General features: G+C 31.7%; 1 protein-coding gene across 1 annotated transcript in view; it reads left to right on the top strand.

The window, feature by feature from the left end:
* The window catches only part of PAN3 (poly(A) specific ribonuclease subunit PAN3), a 128622-nt gene that overhangs the window by 27082 nt on the left and 81837 nt on the right, over positions 1 to 19703 (top strand). Inside the window, 1 exon segment of the mRNA XM_031961360.1 lies at positions 10892 to 11053. Within this exon segment, the coding sequence (XP_031817220.1) occupies positions 10892 to 11053 (162 nt within the window).

The following is a 19703-nucleotide window of genomic DNA, read 5'->3' as shown; positions in this document are numbered from 1 at the left end:
TGCGAAAAGCTTTAGTAAGTAGTGGGAACTTTAGTAGGGGCTTTTTTTTTTTTTTTAAACCATTGGAAAATTTCCTTAATAAATTTTCAGAAAATGGTTTCTTCCTAAATCATGCTTTTAAAACTTGCACAATGTTTCCAGATTTCTTGAAAAAATACTTTCACATAACTAGGGATTTCCTTAAGATCATGTCATTCAGACATATTTAATTTGATCTGCTCTATCTCCTTTAGACCTCAGCACAACATTGCTCAAAAAATTGGGGTTTGGAGATCTAAATATAAGTAGATATAGATAAAAGATAGATAGGTCTGAACAGTCTTAAAAAAAAATCCCAAACCACATTGTTATTCTAGGTCATATTGTTAGTACTTTAAGTACTACAAGATGAATATATGCTCCCCTCTTTCCCCCAAACTTAGAATCAACAAGTATCCAGGTCCCTGGGGGGGAGGGGTTAGCAAAAGTGGGAGGTGGGGAGTCCTTCAGGCCATAGTGTCTGTTATAGAATTATATTCATTTAATTGATTTAAGGAATTGAGAGTATGCTTCATTTCTAGATGTTTGTTTTTAGTTGACTTTTAATTGGGTGTGGGGGCTAAGTTGTAGGAAGGCAGAAAGAATTTTTAAAGACCTAACATAAAATCTGACAACAAAAAGGAGCCTAATGAATAAAATCCTAAAAAAGAAACAAAACACCAATTTGTCAGAAATGGGAAGACATTAGAGATTAAAGTACTGCATTTTATTGTAAAAAACTTATTTAGATACAGAATTAATAGAAATCTGGGAATTCTCTATGAACCACAAACACAATGATTTTTGAAATACCTTTACCTAAGTTAAGAATACTAAGAAAATAAAGATCATTCGTTAAAAGTTGACAGTGTTTTAATAAAAGAAAAACTACAACAGAATATAGGTTGCAGCATGTAACCTTATAAAATTTTATTGCTTCCTCTATTTGCATGTGTACAGCAAAATATTTTCTTGCCCTCATTCTCTTAGTTGACATCAAAGGTATTGAGTTGATCTTACGAAGAATTGAGAAGTCTTTAAGGTTTATTTTTGACTCTCTAATTTCTTCTTTGTAAGTTTGTCTTCCCCTAGCCTAGTGATTAGTACCCTTCTGTTTTCTAAATTTATTTTTCCTATCAAAACAGGAAAGTATTACATGGGTATGGCCTCTTTTTGCTTGGGCAACAAGAGGTTGAGGTTTAAATTGCTAAAGGCTTATCACTGGCAGCAGATGTAGGAAAAGGAAGATGGGAATAGGTGGATTTAGGAATATATTCTGTCATTAAAACAGGTATCCTCATGAGGCTCCCTCCCTTCAGTTTCCCCAGTTTTGGTAAAGTTAGGTTTACCTCTCTTTTCTCTTAATTTTAACAGTCCCCTTCTTTTCCACTTCCTTCAGGAATCCCAGATATATATTTTATGTTTTCTGGAACTTGTAAAACTATTTTATTTAAAATTTGATAGCATTTTTTTTTTCCTGGAATATATCCTTTTTGTACCTTCTATATTGTTTCTGCTTCCTAGTAATGAAATTTTTGGTGCAATATATTGTTGGGTCATAGTTTTTTCCTTAATAGAGATAGAATTGTCTTAAGTCATTTTAGAATCTGAAAATGTTAATAGGATGTACTTTTAAACAGTTATAACATGCTAGGAACTTATACAGCTGGGAAGTAATCTTTTTTTAATTGTAGGTCAGTGTCTTTTTATAGAATATTAAGTTTAAGTTTGGTCTCTTTAAAGAATAAAGAGAAAATTGAAGAACATAAAAAGAACTATTAAAGTTATAGAAGATAGTGCTTATAGAGAAAGTTCTTGTTTTTTAATTTTTTCTGGTTATACATATTTTTAAATATATATTTCTTTATGGATCATATTGGGAGAGAAAAAAAAGAAAAAAGTGAACATAGCCTGTGTTGATTTAGATTCAATATTCATAGTTTTCTTTCTGTATGCAGATAACATTTTCTGTTAAGAAAAGCTTTTAAAGACTTGTAGTTAGCATGGAGAAAAGAGAAGAAACCATAGCTTTTGGTGTTTATCAAGAAAATGCTGAATGAAGAGTTGGTTGACAGTTACTCTTCATCTTTGTAGGTGATTAAGCTAAAGGATATCAACAGAATTTTTAAGAAAAATTGACATTTATATAACATTTTAAAGTTTGCAAAGGTCTTTGCTCAAATCAAGCCACACAGTCCTATGAAATGGGTGCTATAGATATTGCCTGCATTATTCAGATGAGGAAATAGACTCGGGGTAAGTGACTTGCATACCCACGATTTATATAGATAGTGAATGTCATTTGAACCTAAAGCTTCCAACTTCAAGTTTAGCTTCTTATTTACTTTGTCATACAACAGAGCAGTACTAATTGATCCATGGAAAATTTAACTGGTGATTTCAGCCAAATTAACACTTAAATGAACCAGCATTTATTAGGTACCAACTATTTTCTAGACACTGTGCTAAGCACTATAGATACAAATTCCAAAGTGAATCCATGCCCTCAAAAGGTTTACATTCTAATAATATGGTAAACCTTATGGAGATTGATTTAAGTACTGATTTTGGTAGTTGTAAAATCATCATCCTTTGAAAATATTTGCAAAGTTGAACATCTCAAAGTCTTGAATATTTTAAGTATTTATATACCTGAATCTATCAAGAGGTAAAAAGTGAGTAGGGAGGATGCCATGGCATGGCAGCGCAATGTCTATTATATATAATCTGGTATCTGAAGCTGCCCTGGATAAGACTGAATTCTTGCTAGTCAATGTAGTATATCCCTAGAGTAGGAGTTGGAGCTATGGTTGGGGAGGATGCAACTATACAATTAACCATACACAGAAAATTATGACTACAGGGCATATCTACAAAGGTTGTAATCAAAAGTAGAATTAGGCTTCTCTGTAAGACCTAATCTAAAATATGGTGATTTATGCTATTCTTTCCCATCCTCAGCTCACCACTGTAAGCCATTATTAAGGTGAATTATAAAGTTTCTGATATAAAATTGTGATTTATTTGTAATTTAAAGAATATATCATAAAAGTATGAATTAAAATTTGATTACTTATCTGAAACTTTTTTCTTTTGGTCATTGCCTTAGGTATTGATTGGATTTTGGTTAACTTGAATTACAGAATTATTTAAAATCTTATGTTCTATTTGGTGAAATACAATATTTAAGCAGACTTAATAATGGGAGAAATCTAATTTCTCAGGAACTAAATTATAAAGTGGTGTGTTGTCAGTGGTTACAGATCTTGATCAAGAGTTTAAAACTTTGTAAATAGACTTGTTAAAATATGGATGGATAGCTTATATTATTACAACAAGCCATTAAGGATCATAAAATATTTGAGATGCACGTGTGAATTATATTTCATTGCTTTTATATATAATGGAACATATAATTCTGTTGTGTTTTAATCAACGAGTGACTTAAAGCTTTTGTGAATTACAAAGTAAGTTAAAGATGGACTAGGAATTTGAAGAATTTCCTTGCTTTGTAGTTACCAAAATTGTAATTAAGATGAAGTTTATGCTGAGAAATATACTTCTGCCAGTGTTTTCTTGTGTTTCTGTGTTGAAATTTATAGCAATTGATCATTATTAAAATCCCTATATTCAGGCTTTACAGTTTCTTCTTGGGGGAGAGGTAGGAGGAGGGGAGATCAAAGGCCATAGTACTAGGTGGGGTTTGCATTTTCAAATGGATCCACAATTGTTATATGGGTCCACAAGCACTTCAGTGATGATAGATCATGATCTTGAATAGGTCTCTCTGTGTTATATAGTTCTCTCTTCCTATTAATTCAGCCAATCCTGTTGGATTCATGAGGGAAGGCAGCATGTAAGAAATTATGGCATTGAATTAGATCAGATAATGTTAAGATTGTAATGTGCTAAAATTATATTATTGGATCTAGAATTAATTCCTCTATTCTCAACATATTGCCTGCAATTTTGCTATTTTTAAATTTTAAGTCAGTTGTCTTTTATAATAACATGGAGTTGCTATTTATTTCTCTAGTTAACAAAAGTATGACTGCTAGTTTAATCTATTTGGATTGAGCATTTTCGTTTTATGAAGTACCTAGTTTTGATTTATAAGTAATTCATTAAAAATTAGTCAGAAATCTAAACAAAAGAAAGTAGCTATAAATCAGTGCTTTTTAGTGTATACATTGGATACTTCCTTTTAGTAATCTGGAATTATGTTAACCAAAATTTTTATACTTCAAAAGACTTGGGCTTTTATTGCTATAGCTATTCCCTTCACCAATTCTGATTATTCCTCCCTCTACACTTTCAGAGGTAGTCTTCATGAGTCCTTCCCTGTGGTCAAAAAAGTTCATTACTTAATGGCTAGATCTACAGATTTTGCTCTTATTGGTCTTCTGACAATAGTCTTGAAACTTTTCTAGCTCAGTGTAGAGCTATTTGATTTCCTTTCAATATTCCAAATAAATCTTCACATGCTTTTAAATTTACCTTAATAATGGTTTGTGAGAGGTAGGGATGGAGAAATATAGCATATATTAGCATATTTTAGAACATCATGTTGTACATGCCAGAGTTTGTACTGCTCCTGACATAGTTTTTGAGAATCCAGAGTTACATCCCTACCATGATAGGGCAGTGGTTTGTTCATTAAAACATTAATTATAACATGGGAATAACTCAGCTAGAAATAAAACCAGTTTCCTTCCTTTTATTAATATTATATTTTAGCTCTAGTTTTGGGTTATTTTTATTTTTGGTGATTTTTTTTTTTTTGTTTGTTTTGTTTTTTGTTTTTTTTTTGGTCACTAAGCATTGCATGTATATTCCAAAATGATATTCTTAGAGAAATGATACTTGCTGCCTTGATTCTATATAAAATAGAATTTAGTCTTTACCAGAAAGCCTATGCCTAATGATCTCATTATTGTACAGTGAAATTTCATTATAACATTGGTTTTAAAGGAAGGGTGGAGGAGGAAGGGAAAAAGAAGAGGAATAAGCATTTAAAATGCCTCATATGTGCCAGGCACTGTGTTACGTGTTTTTGTAAATATTATCTCATTTGTTCATTTGAAGACAAGGCTAACTACTGTTATAAAGTACATATTCTATATCAAACTTTTATTATATTTAGATTGATCAGACATATAATTTGACCAGAAACATATCTGAATTTGTGTTAACAGGAGTCAAATTTCAATTGTGTTCTGGTGTTTTGGGTATAGATATACTGTAATTTAGACCAAAGAATGTTTTGGTATAGTTTTAAGATTTTTTTTTTTTTTTTCTTGTGAGATCTTAATATTTAAGTTTTGCCTTACAAATTTAGATTTTCTTGGTTACTGATAGTTTTATATGTCTATGAAATCTGAACTTTTCTGATCTTCCTTTGCCATTTTGTCTCTTCTTTAGTTCCACCAATTTTATTACCATTATTATCTATATTTTAAGATAAAATTACATAAGAAGTTGGGGCCTACCCACTTAAAATACATTTCCATGAAAACTTGAAAAAGGTAATAAATAGGAAAAGTATCAGATAACATGCATTTTGTTGAGCTCTCCAACCTTTTTCTATGTTCTGACCAGTATAAATGGAATGAATTGTTTTCTAAGGTGATTAGAGCCAAAGCTCAGTAGGATTTATATATATAAACTATCATTTTAATTAATTATGGAAATTTGACTACAAAAGGAGTCGTTCAACTATTAATTTAAGTAAATATATTTATGCATATACAAAAACTAGCTAACTTTTTTCTCTCTTTTCTTAGGATTCAAATAAATTGAACCAGTTTGATAGCCAGGAATAATGACTTTGAATTCATAAAATTGGATAAAGGTCATAGGCTCACAGGTCAGAGCAGGAAGGGACCTTTGAAGGCATCTAATTTAGCACTCTTATTTTACAGATGAAGAAACTTAAATCCCAGAGAAGAGAAGTAATTCAGTTATAAACTATGCATTGTTCTTAGCATTCATTTATAAAGCATTACTAATTTAGTAAATTGTCACTAATCTGGACTAATGGAAGAAAGACCAGATTTAGTGAAAAGTATTTATCCTTATTTTTTAAATATAGCCATATCTTCACATTTTAAAGGAAATTCTAGGCTAATTAAGTGGTTTTTAATAACATTAATTTGTTACTCAATAGATAATGTTTCTTAACTGATGGTAATTTCTAACAGTTATCAAAAAAGTCCAGCCTATCCTGTAGCTTCTCTTTACTTTGTGTAAATGTGTTCTTCTAGGCTTAAAAGGGACTTTATGGGTTATCTAGTCCAACCCCCTCATTTTACAGATGAGGAAACTGAGGCCCAGAGATGTGAAGTGACCCACCCAAGGTCATAGAGGTAGAAAGCAGCCCGGGTGGGGTCTGAACCCACATCCTCTGACTCCAAATGAAAATTTCATAACAGTGGACCTGAGGCACTGCAAGCTCCGCAAGTATCCATGTATTTCTGAATAATTTAAGAAAGATTCAATTATGTTCACATTTTATTGTATTTACATTCATTGAAAATTGGTCATTCATGTTTGGTGCTCTGGATAATTTAGTTAATAAAAATATTTAATAACTGAGAATCAGAACACCCCTTTTCCATCATATCATATTTCCATGCATTAAGGGTAGTTCATTTCATTTGTTATTCAGAGTCATAGAACTTGGGAGCTGGAAAAGGTCATCTAGTCCATATTTAGATTTTTGTAGTATGGGTAGAAATAGACAAAGCATTTAAGGAAGAAATGGTTGCTGTTAACTGCGGGCCTTGGTTTTTATTGTAATTGCATTATTTATTTTTAAATGGTTTTAATTAGCTTATTCTTTTAGTTAGACAAAACTTTCACCTTCATATCTCATTTATACTCCATGTTTGTTTGAGAAGTCCCATTTTTTCCAAAGGTGTAATCTTTAGCCTAATTTTTATTATAAGTTTTAATTTTTAAAATGGTAAAATCTGAATTAGTTATTTAATATTACTTTGTCTGGTTATAATATTTTATATATAGACACTGGAACCTTGCTGTAGCATATACTATAAGATGGTATGATGGGTCCCTTATCATTCACAGAGGGCTGGTTGGATTTGAACTTAATAGAAGTACTTTGTTTCTACATTCTTGCATCAATAGTTGCATCAATAGTATGATCCCATGAATGGATTTTGAGGGATGCCTTATATTGGTCATTTTCACGATCTTTTTTATTTTAAAAATATCCTTGTTAAAATAGAGCAACTGAAAAATACAGATGCTAACTGAACTTAATCAGTGTTACTCACTTTGATAGTTCTGTCTAATTATATGCTAAGTAGGAAGAAATATGTTAACATTTCTTCATATTAGCTTGATTCTTTTGTATTTATCCAGAAAGAATATATTATGAGAAGTACTTCTGGAAGATTTTTGATTTACATAATAGCAAATTAATTTCCACAGTTCTTATTTTCTAAACTCTTGGTTATTTAATGATAAAGAAATTTGAAAAAAAAATTATTTAATAGAGCTGGTCTTCACACCTTAGTTTCTGGATGGGAAATTATGTCTATTAAACATAATTTTAATATTAAGGTTATATTTATTTTATTAACCTTATTGCAACTAATGTTAGGAAAATGAGTGAACTAATTGCTATTCATTACCTTTTTAATGTAGTGTAATCCCAAGTTACTAATTAGTATGATCAGGCATCTCAGATTTCCTCTTCAATTACTATCTAACTTGTTTATTAATTACATATTATATGCCTATCACTGTACTCTAGGAACTTGGGATTCAAAGGCAGCCAGGAAAAAATCCTTACCCTCTATGAGCTTATATTGGGGATGTAACTTATTAAACAAATAAGTAAATAAACAATAATTTGAGGAAAAAGAAAACACTTAACGAGTAGGAAAATCAGGAAAAATCCCATTGAAGGTTGCCTACTTGGATGGGCCTTAAAGAAAACATAAACTTCTAAGTGTTGAAAGTGAGAAAGAAAGCCTTTTTCAGACATGCCTCTGTGAAGGCAGGACCTGGGAGGCCAGGTTTGGAAACATCTAGTAGGCCACTTTGACAGGAATGTCTGATATGTAAAAAAGTATCAAATAAGATAAGCTGGGAAAGGTAGTCTGGAACCAAATTATTAAGGGCTTTGAATGCCAAGCTTAAGGAGTTTGTATTTTATCCCAAAGATATTAGGATATTGCTGAAAGTTCTTGGCCAAAGGAGGATCATAGACTTGAACTTTGGGATTATTTTTTTCTGCTATGTGAAAGGGGAGTTGGTGATGGGAAAAATTTTAATAAACACATAACAGTAATAGTCTAGAATGGCTGATCAGGGCTTTAAACTAAGATAATCGTTTTATGAAGGAAGATATTACTAAGGTAATAGTCGGGGGGGGGTGAAGGAAAGGAAAGAATATGAGGTAATATTACAGAACAAGAATTAACCAGTTTTAGCATCTGATTGGGTATGGTAGAGCAGGGAAAATGAAGGACCTGAGAAGATTCTTGAAGTTGTGAACCTGGGTTGAACAGAAAGAGAGAGATGCCCCCAAGAGAAATGGAAAATTTGAACAAGTTTTGAGGGAAAAGGTGAGTTTTATTTTAGGCATGTTGAATTTGAGGTGTCTGTGGAATACCCATTTGGAGATGAGATCCTGTACCAACTACTATGAATATGAGAATGAAGAAAGGGAGAGATGAAGGAGATATTATAAAGGTGGATATGACATCATTTGGCATTTGGGTTGCACATTGTCAGGGAGTGAAAGTAAGGGCTCAAGAAGGAAATGACAGAAGTTGTAAATCTTGCTGATGGGGAGTTATGGTAGTTCTGTTGTGGTCATATTGAATTTGAGGTGCTTATGGGATATCCAGTTTGAAATGTCTTATAGGTAGTAATTCAACTTTAGAACCCAGTAGAGATGGTGACACACCTGGGAATCATCTGAATAGACAAGATAATTGAATCCCATAGGGAGCTATTGAGATGACCAAGTGAGAAATTAGATAGAAGAGAAAAGAGTTTGTGACAGAATCTTGAGGCATAATCACATAATTACAGTTCCTGTCACATAGTAAGTACTTAATATATGGTTTTTCTGTGAATGAGATCCCACAAAGGATTGATTTGTAGGAAGAAAAACAAGAGTAAATAGTATCATAAAAATCCAGAGGGAGAGATTATCTAGGCTGAAAATGTGGTCACTATTGCCAGATAGTACAGATAGGTCAAGAAGCATGAGTGCTTAGTGTATAGTAGGTGCTTAATAACAGCTTGTTAATTGGTTTCACTTTACTTTGGTACCAGCACTGGTGAGTGTGTAGAAACTTATTTTGGAATAAAAGAGTGTTTCAGATATCCCTCTGATATGAGGAAATTCTCTTTGTAGTTTTTTGAAACAAAAGAATTTTAGGAATAATGGGAATTTTTTTGAGTAGCTTTGAATTGTTTTTTGAGAAATCTATAGACTTCTTAAGACTTTTCTTGAGATGAAATATTATAAACTTGTTACTAATGGAGAAAAAAATAAACTTTGAAAATGTGTTTGTTAATAAAGGTTTAAGTTATAGAAGTAAAAACACCACCACTTCTATTATGACTGTTTCCTAATGTTTGTGATAATTAGCAATTTAGGTTGACTTTTTTTTTTTAAATAAAGATTGAATTGCCTGGTTTCAGTTGTCTATAGGATCAAATACAGAATCCTCTGTTTTGACATTTAAAGCCTTTTATACCTTATAATACATGGTTCCTCTTCACATACTTTGGTCCAGTCAGATTGGCCTGTTACTCTAACATGGCATTCCATTTCCTTTCTCAGTGCCTTTTTGTATAGGCTTTCTCCTATACTTGGAATGTATTTCTTCCTCACCTTCATCTCTTACAATCCCCAGTTTTTCTTCAAACCTTTAAAGTCATGTCCTAGATGACATCTTGTCAGACTCCACTCTAAACCCCTCTCCCCTCTCCCCCCAAAATGCTTGAGTCCATTCTTCATTACTTTGTATTTATTTGCCTAGTACACAGTTGTTTTTGGAACATAGTAGTCTTGTTGAATGGATTGAATATATAAGATCAATAATGTGCATTTTAGACTATTTCCTTTAGATTCCCTATAATTTTGTTTTGTTTGATTTCTTTGAAAAATTCTTCCTTAGGCTTTACTTTTTAGGTAAATACTTTAAAATGACTAGTTTCTTCAGATTTTGAAACTTTGATGGTAGTTTTCATACTCATTTTATTTCTTTGACTCTCCTCCCTTTAAATAAAGCTTCTGTTTGAAGTCTAATGTGAAAAGATTCAAAAGAGATAACTGGACTATTTGTAGAATTTAAATTTTATTTGACTTCACTTTTTCTCAGAACTCAGTTTCCATTAATTAGGTAGCATACTTTTTAATCTAACATAAATTAATTGAAGGTATTTGGGCTTTTAGGTGGGGATTGAGGGTAAGGGAGAGGGAAGGTATAGTTTGGATAATTTTACCATTTCTTTCCTTGGAGCCTTTTCTTCATAATACAGTGAGAATAGGTAAGTGCCAGTGGAGAAACCTTTGTGAAGCATTTACTTTGAAATTGACTTTAAAACTTTTAGCATAGAAATAGAATCAGTTCCCATACTCCATACTTTTACATTAGAAGATTTCATTTTAAAATATGACTGCTGTTTTTGTAAGTAATGTTACCCAAAATCTGCTTGATGGGTTGATGGAGTGATATTGTAATAAGGAATGGGGAGATAACTCTGTCAGGAACTTTCACATTATTTCCTTTTTCACCAATCCCCAGATATCTTCCTTCTGTTAGTTAGTTTAGATAAATCTGAGGGATGTTAGGAGTGGCCTGGTTTCTTTCCTTCTTTTTCATAGCCAAGGAAGTACCGACTGGGGATGCTGGAGGAGAGGCTAGTTCCTGTGGGATCAAAGGCACGAAAAGCAAAGAATCCTATTGGCTGCCTGGCTGACAGGTGTAAATCAGGAGTACCCATCAATATGGTTTGGTGGAACAGAGTCACAGAAAACAATCTACAGGTAAAAGTAATTTTTACTAGACAATTTTGAAAGTTGATATCATGGCTGCTTTTACTTTAAAAGTTTTTTGTTGTTTAATTTTGGGGAGGTTATTTGGACCAGATAATTCACCAAGAAAGTAAGTTAAGTGGTCCATGTAACAATTAGCTGATTTTTTTTTTTTTTTGGTAGTTTATCTAGTTTTTTCTCCCTTTTTACTTTATCCCCTCTTTTTTCTGTTGGATTTTATTTCAAAATATCTGGGACTGAATTATTACTAATATGCATAACCTGACAGGAAATTATAGCCTATATATAGTCAGCTAAGCTCTATTTTAAAAAATCATTATAATACTTATTTGTCTAGAATTTGAGCAAAGAGTTCAAAAAATTGGATGGGTGAGTCGGGGTGGGGGGGTGGTATGTGTGTTGTGGGTGTATAGTGGGTGGTAGGCAACACATTATCCTATAAGAAAAAAAATACAAATGCATAAAATAATAGCAGGGACTTTTTCCAGAAAAAATCCTCAGGTATATATGTTAAGGCCATTATAGATTATATTCACTCTCTTTGTCATCTATATATAAGTGTGTGTGTGTGTGTGTGTGTGTGTGTGTGTGTGTATAAAGTTTATATAATGAGTATTGCTTTTTGTAGCTGTAGACTTTAATGCATTAAGCTCTGAAAGTATCCAGATATTTCTGAATGGGCAATTAAGTTCACACATTTTTTTATATTCTTCATCTTTGAAACTCAGTCATTTGTCTTTAGTGTTCTAAAAAAGTTAACCAAAAATATTTAATTATTAAGAACTAGGGAGCAGCTAAGTGGTGGAACCAGGTTTTGTATTCTAACAAGAACCTGGAGTCAGGAGAATCTGAATGCAAATTGGTCGCAGACACTTAACATTTACTAACTATGTGATCCTGGACAATTCACTTAGCTTTAATTGTCTTGTCAAAAAAAGAAGAAGGAATACCCTTTTTCTTTTATCATTCTAGATAAATAGAAGTTTATTATTCATGGATGCAAATAAGCTATTAATTAATCTTCCCCCAAATCTACACACACCTAAAATTAATTATAATAAGATAATAATAAATAAGATAGTGGACATTACTTTTATCCTGAATATCAATATTTTAAAGGAATTGTACTATATTTAGTAGTAGATAATTTTGTTTTCTCCAACATTAGTAACTTTCTAGCAACTAGCTTTATATAACATTGTCCAGAACACAGGAAATGAGGAAATTCTTATTCTATCAACATTGTGAAATTTGACTTATGTACTAAATGAAATTTTAGTCATGTTTCTTTAAAAGACAATAAAATAGGAAGTGAACATTCAATTAAGTATTTGAAAGATATTGGGATTTTTTCGAATGTCTGTCAAATTTGGTTGGCCACAAAAATATTTCTTTTAGAATTTCCTTTGTTTTTCACTGTGTTCAGGAGAGATAATTGATGTAAATTAAATTATTATATGTATACACTTCTTAAAATTAAAAAGTTGAACTCAAAATTAAAAAGGACTTCTATTTAAATTTATTTTTGTGAACTGTTGAATTGAAGATATCTGAATCTTATGTGTAATATATTACTATTTTATGCTTTATAGCTCCTTTCTTATGAGAATCTAAGGAATTAGTTATAATTAGGCAGATCATTGGTCCATCTATCCTACTACTCTCTCTGACAATGGTAGTAATAAACATTTTGTGGGAGACAATAGTTACATTCCATGGGTTAAGCCCTGAAGTACTTAATATAAATTCTTGCTATTTTTTCATTCCTTTGCTTCCAGGTAATGTGAAAATTGTCCCTATTTTAGCTAGAGATATTTCAATAGTCACAGAAAAGTTTAATAACTTATCTAAAAGGTCAAAACAGTTCATTTGTGAAGGATTCCAAATTTCCTTATCCTGAAGAACTTCATTTCATTGATTAGTGGTTTTTTCCTATCTGCCTCTTAGATTTTTAATTAAGCTGAATCTATTTCTAATATCAATTAACTTTCATTGAGATTTACAGAAATATCTCCTGTTCAATGATTGTTATTCTTTGAATTTAATCTTTTATGAATCACTAGTCCCAACCCATTTGAATTTGAAAACAATATCAGAATACTTCTCTATTTCACTAGTTGGCTTTTATTAGTCAGCAGTTGTCCCTTGTTGTTTATGTGTGTATGTGTGTGTGCATGCATACATGTGTGTATCTCTCTTCACATGTATGTATTTGGTATGTGTTAATGCTCCAAATAACCTAAAAAACCAAGTTTTTATTTTGTTTAAAATATGGGTTGCTAAAGAGAGGCAAAACTTTTAATTTTTTTAATAATGAAAATAAAGTCTGGAGGATCTTGCTCATGTCGTGTGAATGGGTTGTGTGATAGAATGGAAAATCACAGTATTTACCTCAGTTATTGTTATTAAGATAACATAGTAATTAGAGCACTGAATTTTGAGTTGGGAAAGTTTGAATTCAGATCTTGCCTTGGAAGCTTAGTATTGGACCCTGAGAAAGTCACTTAACCTTTGGCTCAATTTCTTCATTTATAAAGTGGGGTAATACTAATATTTGCCTCCTGGAGTTGTGAAAATCTAAGGAAATAACATGTAAAACACTTTGTAAACTAAACTGCTCTAGAAATCTTTTTTCTGTCATCATTATTGTCATCGTCATCATCATCATCATGATCATCATCAAATAGCTATCGATTTAGTAGATGAGGAGATGTCTTTACCTGCTTTTTCTTCTTGTTGTTTTTCCCAAATTGACTTTTGGTGGTTCTGTTGCTGAAAGGAGATGTTAAAGAGAACAGATTAAAACTAAAATTTCTTTTTTCACTATTGGTTTTATTTTGTTATTCCACTCCCTTGAATTGTTTGTAAATTTCTGAATTGAGAATAATAAATTTGTTTATTTGTCTTAATTTTTCCCTAAATATAGAGAACTGTGAGAATTCTTCTAATGATAACTTTCTAATTTAGAATGATCAATTAAAATGTCAGTACAACAGATATCCACGACGGAATTATGCTACTGTGTCACATTTACTGGAAATTATATATATAGAACCTTCTTATGCTATTATTCTTCATGGTGGCAAATGTGAGGTTTTATTTCTACATAATATTTTCATTTAGGTTTTAGTCTTGAAAGTAACTTGGGTTTTCATTCCTATCTCATAGTACAAAAAGCTAATGTGCCACAACAGGGAAGAACAATTTTAAAATTCATGAATTAAATTTTAATTTTCTCTCTTAGGCTAACTCTGAGTATGTATATATATATATATATATATATATATATATATATATATATATATATATATATATTATATATATATGTATCAGCAAATAAAGATTCACTTAAATTATGTTTAAATTTCATAAGCTTCACATTTTATATGCCATAACCAGATGAAGTATATATTTGGAAAGGCAGAAGTTTTAATCTAATTACTAAAGACCTTTTTCTTTTTTGGTTATACTTAAGTAGATGAATATGATATATAAATGGACCATATGTAGAAATTTTTCTTACTCAAAGATAGATGTACTTATCTAAACATTCTCAAATGAGTTTTGGTTAAAGACTTTGTAATGAACTAATTCTTTTCTTCTGTTTAACTCAGCACAAAAATAACAAAAACCAAGGCATTTTTCTTCCCTGATAAGCATGTTCATATCTTTCTCATCCTTAAAAAACAAAAACAAACAAACAAAGCTTACTTCATCCAAGCTATAAGTTTATTTCTCATCTTTCCTTCTCAGTCAAACTCCCTGAAAAGTGTGGTTTGTACCCCCACTACCATTTTCTTTCCCCTCACACTTCAAAAACGCCTTTCATTCAATTGAAATTACCTTTTCCACATCTACCAATAAGTTCTTGATTGCCAAATTTTTTCATTCTCAGACTCTTTCTAGATATTTTTCTTACTGGGTGTTTATGACACTGTCCACTTCTAATTTTCCTATTGACTGTTCCTCCTTTATCTCTTTTGCTGATTTTTCAGCCTATCAACTTGTTGTCTCTGAGGAGGGTCCTCTTCTTCCTCTATACTTAGGGATCTCATTAGCTTCCCTGGATTCAGTTATTATCTCTTTGCAGATGGTTTTCAGTTCTATGTATACAATACTCCTGAGCTTCAATCTCTTGTCACCAACAGACTTTTGAATTGAAGATTCTATAAACATCTCAAAATTCAGCATATCCACAAGAGAAATGATATCTTTTCTCCCAAATCCTCCCTTCTTCCCAATTTCGCTCTTGCTGTTGAGGACACTACCATCTGCCCAATCTCAATTCAACTGTTTTATCTCATTCATCCTACATATACATTTTATTACCAAATCTTTTCATTCCTACATCTCTTGTATATGTTCTCTTCTTTCTATTCATACAACCACCACTCTAATTTAGACATTCATCACTTTACTTCTAAATTATTCTGATAGCCTTTTATCTAGTCTCCCTTCTTGAAGTCACTTTTCTATTTTAACTCATTCTCCATTCAGCTGCCAAAAGAATTTTCCTTTCTAAAATGTATTTTAAAAAAAATTTCTTTTAGTAAATCTTTATCAAGATCTCCTGTTTTTTACATCTTCATAGTTATTTCCCTTATCGTTACCAGATATCCATCTCAAATCACAGATAGTATTTTTTAAAGACAGATAAGAAAAAAAAAAGAGGGAAAAATCAGTACAATTCTTTGAAAAAGTCCAAAAACATATGGCATATATAGTGGACCTTCATAAAGAGGTCTTCATTCAAATCATGTTTAATTTTTTGTTTGTTTTTTGGTTTTTATATATGGTTATTCATCCCAGTCATTCTTGATATTTATAATTTTGTTACATTTCCTTTTTTTTTGTTTTTGGTATGCAATTATTCTTTGTTATATATTGTATATGTTATTTTCTTGGTTCTAACTACTTCCCTATGTGTCAATTCATGTAGGTTTTTTCATCAACTATATTCATCACAAGCATCATTTCTTACAGCATAGTAATATTTCATTACATTTGTGTACTGCAATTTCTTTAGTAATTCTAAATTGATGGGCATCTACTTTGTTTCTAATTTGCTGTAACAAAAAGTGTTCCTAATAAATAATTTGCTGTGTGTATATGTGTGTGTGTATGTATGTATAAAGATATATATATATATATATATATATATATATATATATATATATATATATATTTCAGTTATCAATTCTATCTTGCTTTTAAAAAAGTATCTTATCATATCTGTGAGAGGTATATGATCTGCTTTTCTCCTCTTTTTAAATCACATCTTTAATATTTAGGTTATGTTTTAATTTAGAATATATTATGTGGCCTAAGATATTAGTCTAAAGCTAGTTCTTCCCAGAATGCTTTCAAGTTTCCCAACAGCTTTTAATCAAATAAGGAGTTTTTTCATAGGTAATTTATGTTTTCCATTTCCACAGTATTATTTTGTTCTCTTGTTTCTGATTTTTCAGTCCAGGGGATTTTTCTATTGTATAGATTTGAGCATTTCTCTAGGAAGAGGCAGCTAGATGGCACTAAAGTGTACAGTGCACTCAGTCTAGAGTCGGAAAGACCTGACTTAAAATTCAGCCTCAGACATTAGCTATGTAATCCTGGGCAAGTCAGTTAGCCTGTTTCCTCAGCTGTAAAGTTGTTGTGACGATTAAATAAGATGATAGTTTAAAATACTTAACACAAGTGCCTGGCATATAGCAAGTGCTCAATAAATGCTTATTCTCTACCTCTTTCCCTTTTGTCTTTTCTCTTCCAGAAGTAATATAAACTGCTTTTCATTTAAAGCTTTTTATAGTCTAGTTCCTTCCTACTTTTTAAGTCTTCTCCTTTACACATTTCTGTAACACTGGTCTTCCTATGTAGTTCTTTGAATTTTACTTTCTTATTTTACAAGTATCTCTGGTTCCCTGACCCCTAATCCTATTCCTACACTGTCTCCTAACCCCTCTTAGTTACCCTCTTTCAAGATTTAATTTGAATCATACTTATTCTAGAAGGCCTCGCTTGATTCCTTCCAGTTGATGCCCTCTCGAGCATCTTCTTTCTACTCTATATTCAACTCAATAAACATTTGTTAAATGTCTCCCATATACCAGACAGTGAGCTAAATGTTGGGGATAACAATTAGAAAAAGAACTGTTCTTACCTCAAAGAGCTTGAAATCTAATCGGGGGAGCCAGTATATGAAAGGAAGCTTGAAGGAGCCTTGGCTGGGGCCATCTTGTTCTGTGGAAGTCAGACCAAGCAGAGCTGTAAAATAGAAAGTGGAGAGTGAATTGCAAAATCTAGATTTAGCCCTTTTTAAAGAAAAGCTTTAGGAAGAAGTTAGTGTTCTACTTTCCAGCCCTCTGATCAGAGGGGAGAGGAGGCTAAGAGAGTTGGGAAGATAGGTGTTCAATTAAAGTTAAAGTTCAGTTAACTTGACGGCATGATGAAAGACTTCAAGTAATCAGCTTATCTTAGAAGGGACATCTTTTTTTGGTGGAGTTAAGACCAAGCAGAGTTGCATATCGAGTATGAACTATATGTACCTTAAATCTGCCTTGGCTTTGAAAGGAGGAATGGTATTTTTCCCTTCTGTGTCCCCGGCACTTAGCATAATGCTTGGTACATAATATATGCTTGTTGACTTGCTTAAAGTATATTGTTTTTTTAGTGGGCTATGGTTATCAGAACTTTTACAGGGTCCATGTGACTTTTATGATGTGTACATAATGTCAATTGATAGGTTTATGTTAAGTTGACTATCTTTGGACATTTCAATATATCCATCAGTTTGTGTATAATTTTGCATTCTTTGGCAAGTCTCTTAGACATTTTGCATTGAATTCCTAGGTTATTCTTAATTGATCTTAAGCTTTACTGTGGGGTTTAGAATCTGTTTGTATTACCAAAGATGAATGATTCTTGCATTATTATAATAGTTACAGTTTGCAAAGAACTCCTATTCTAGTTTTAAATGTTTGGTAAAAACCAGATAGCTGCAAATGTTAATATTTCTCTAAGATTCTTTGATGTATTAACATATATTAGTGCGTATACGCATTAACATTAATTTTCTAAACCTAATTATAATTGATAATTTCTTTTTCTTGTTTTTATCAGGTCTTTATTTATTAGGCATGTTTTAGAGAGATTTTTAAGAAATAGCATGTCATAACTGACAAAGAACTGTTTTAGCAATTGTATCAATATTTGAACCAAGTAACTTTATTTTTTCCTTTCTTTGTATCTTTTGCTTAGAGTACTCATTGTTGACTCCTGTGTTTTCTGGCAGTCTTACTTATAGTTTTGCATTTAGATTTAGATGGCTATAGTATCATTCTTAGGATTCATAGTGTGGTGGATTTTTTTTTTTTTTTAAGTGGAAAGGGATTTTCAGAATCTAGAGAATATTTGAACTTGAAGATTGCATCAGAGATGCTCCTTGATATTGCACGAGGTCTAGTATTGTGATTTCTTCATTGTTTTAACCCAAAAGGAGCATCAATTATAAATCACTCAAGGAGGGAGTTGGGGGAAAAATGCTGACTACTTGTTGGGTATGTTTCAGGGGAATTTTTTTCTTTGTTTACATGTACAATCATAATATACAATTCTACATTAGTGATGTGAAAGAAAAATCGGAACAAAAGGGAAAAACTGTAAGAAAGAAAAAAGCAACAGAAAATGAAAATAGTTATGTTTCTGTCTACATTCAGACTCCATAGTTCTTTCTCTGGATGTGGACAGGATTTTCCATCTTGAGTTTTTTGGAATTGTCTTAGACCATTGTGTTGCTGAGAAGAGTGACATCTATTCATAGGTGATCGTTGTACAGTGTTGTTGTTACCATGTACAATGTTCTTCTCGTTCTACTTTACTCAGCATTAGTTCATGTAAATCTTAACAGGTTTTTCTGAAATCTGCCTGCTCAACATTTTTTTTCCCCCTAGTAGTAGTTTATTTTTCCAAATATACAAAGATATTTTTCTTGTTACATCTTGATACTATGTACAATATTTTCTTGGTTCTGTTTATTTTATTAGTAGCAGTTCATGCAATTCTTTCCAGACTTTCCTGAAATCAGCCTACTCATTATTTCTTATGAAACAATAATATTCTATTACATTCATATACCATAATTTATTTTGGCCTTTCCCCACCTGATGGCATCCACTCAATTTCCGGTTCCTTGACACTACAAAAATAGCTGCTACAAACATTTTTTGCGTGTTTGTAGGGCCTTTTTACTTTTTTATGATCTTTTTGGGGTGCAGATCCATTAGAGACACTGCTAGATCAGAGTATGCACAGTTTGATAGGCTTTGGGGCATAATTCCAAATTGCTCTCCAGATTGGTTAGATCATTTTACAACTCCACCAACAATGCATTAGTTTTCCCAAATTTCCTACATCCCTCCAAAATGTATTATTATTTTTCCTGTCATCTTGGGCAATCTGAGAAGTGTAAAGTGGTACCTAAGAGTTGTCTTAATTTTTATTTCTCTAATCAGTAGTGATTTAACTGTACATTGTTTTTTATGTAGCAATAGTGTTTCACTACATTCATATATCATAATTTGTTCAGCCATTCCCCAATTGATGGACATCCCCTCAGTTTCCAATTCTTTGCCTCCACAAAGAGAGT

The sequence above is a fragment of the Sarcophilus harrisii genome, chromosome 3 (assembly GCF_902635505.1).
Source record: "Sarcophilus harrisii chromosome 3, mSarHar1.11, whole genome shotgun sequence".
In the NCBI taxonomy this organism is placed as follows: domain Eukaryota; kingdom Metazoa; phylum Chordata; class Mammalia; order Dasyuromorphia; family Dasyuridae; genus Sarcophilus; species Sarcophilus harrisii.
The sequence above is the reverse complement of the archived record's forward strand: the minus strand, read 5'-3'. Positions and strand labels throughout refer to the sequence as shown.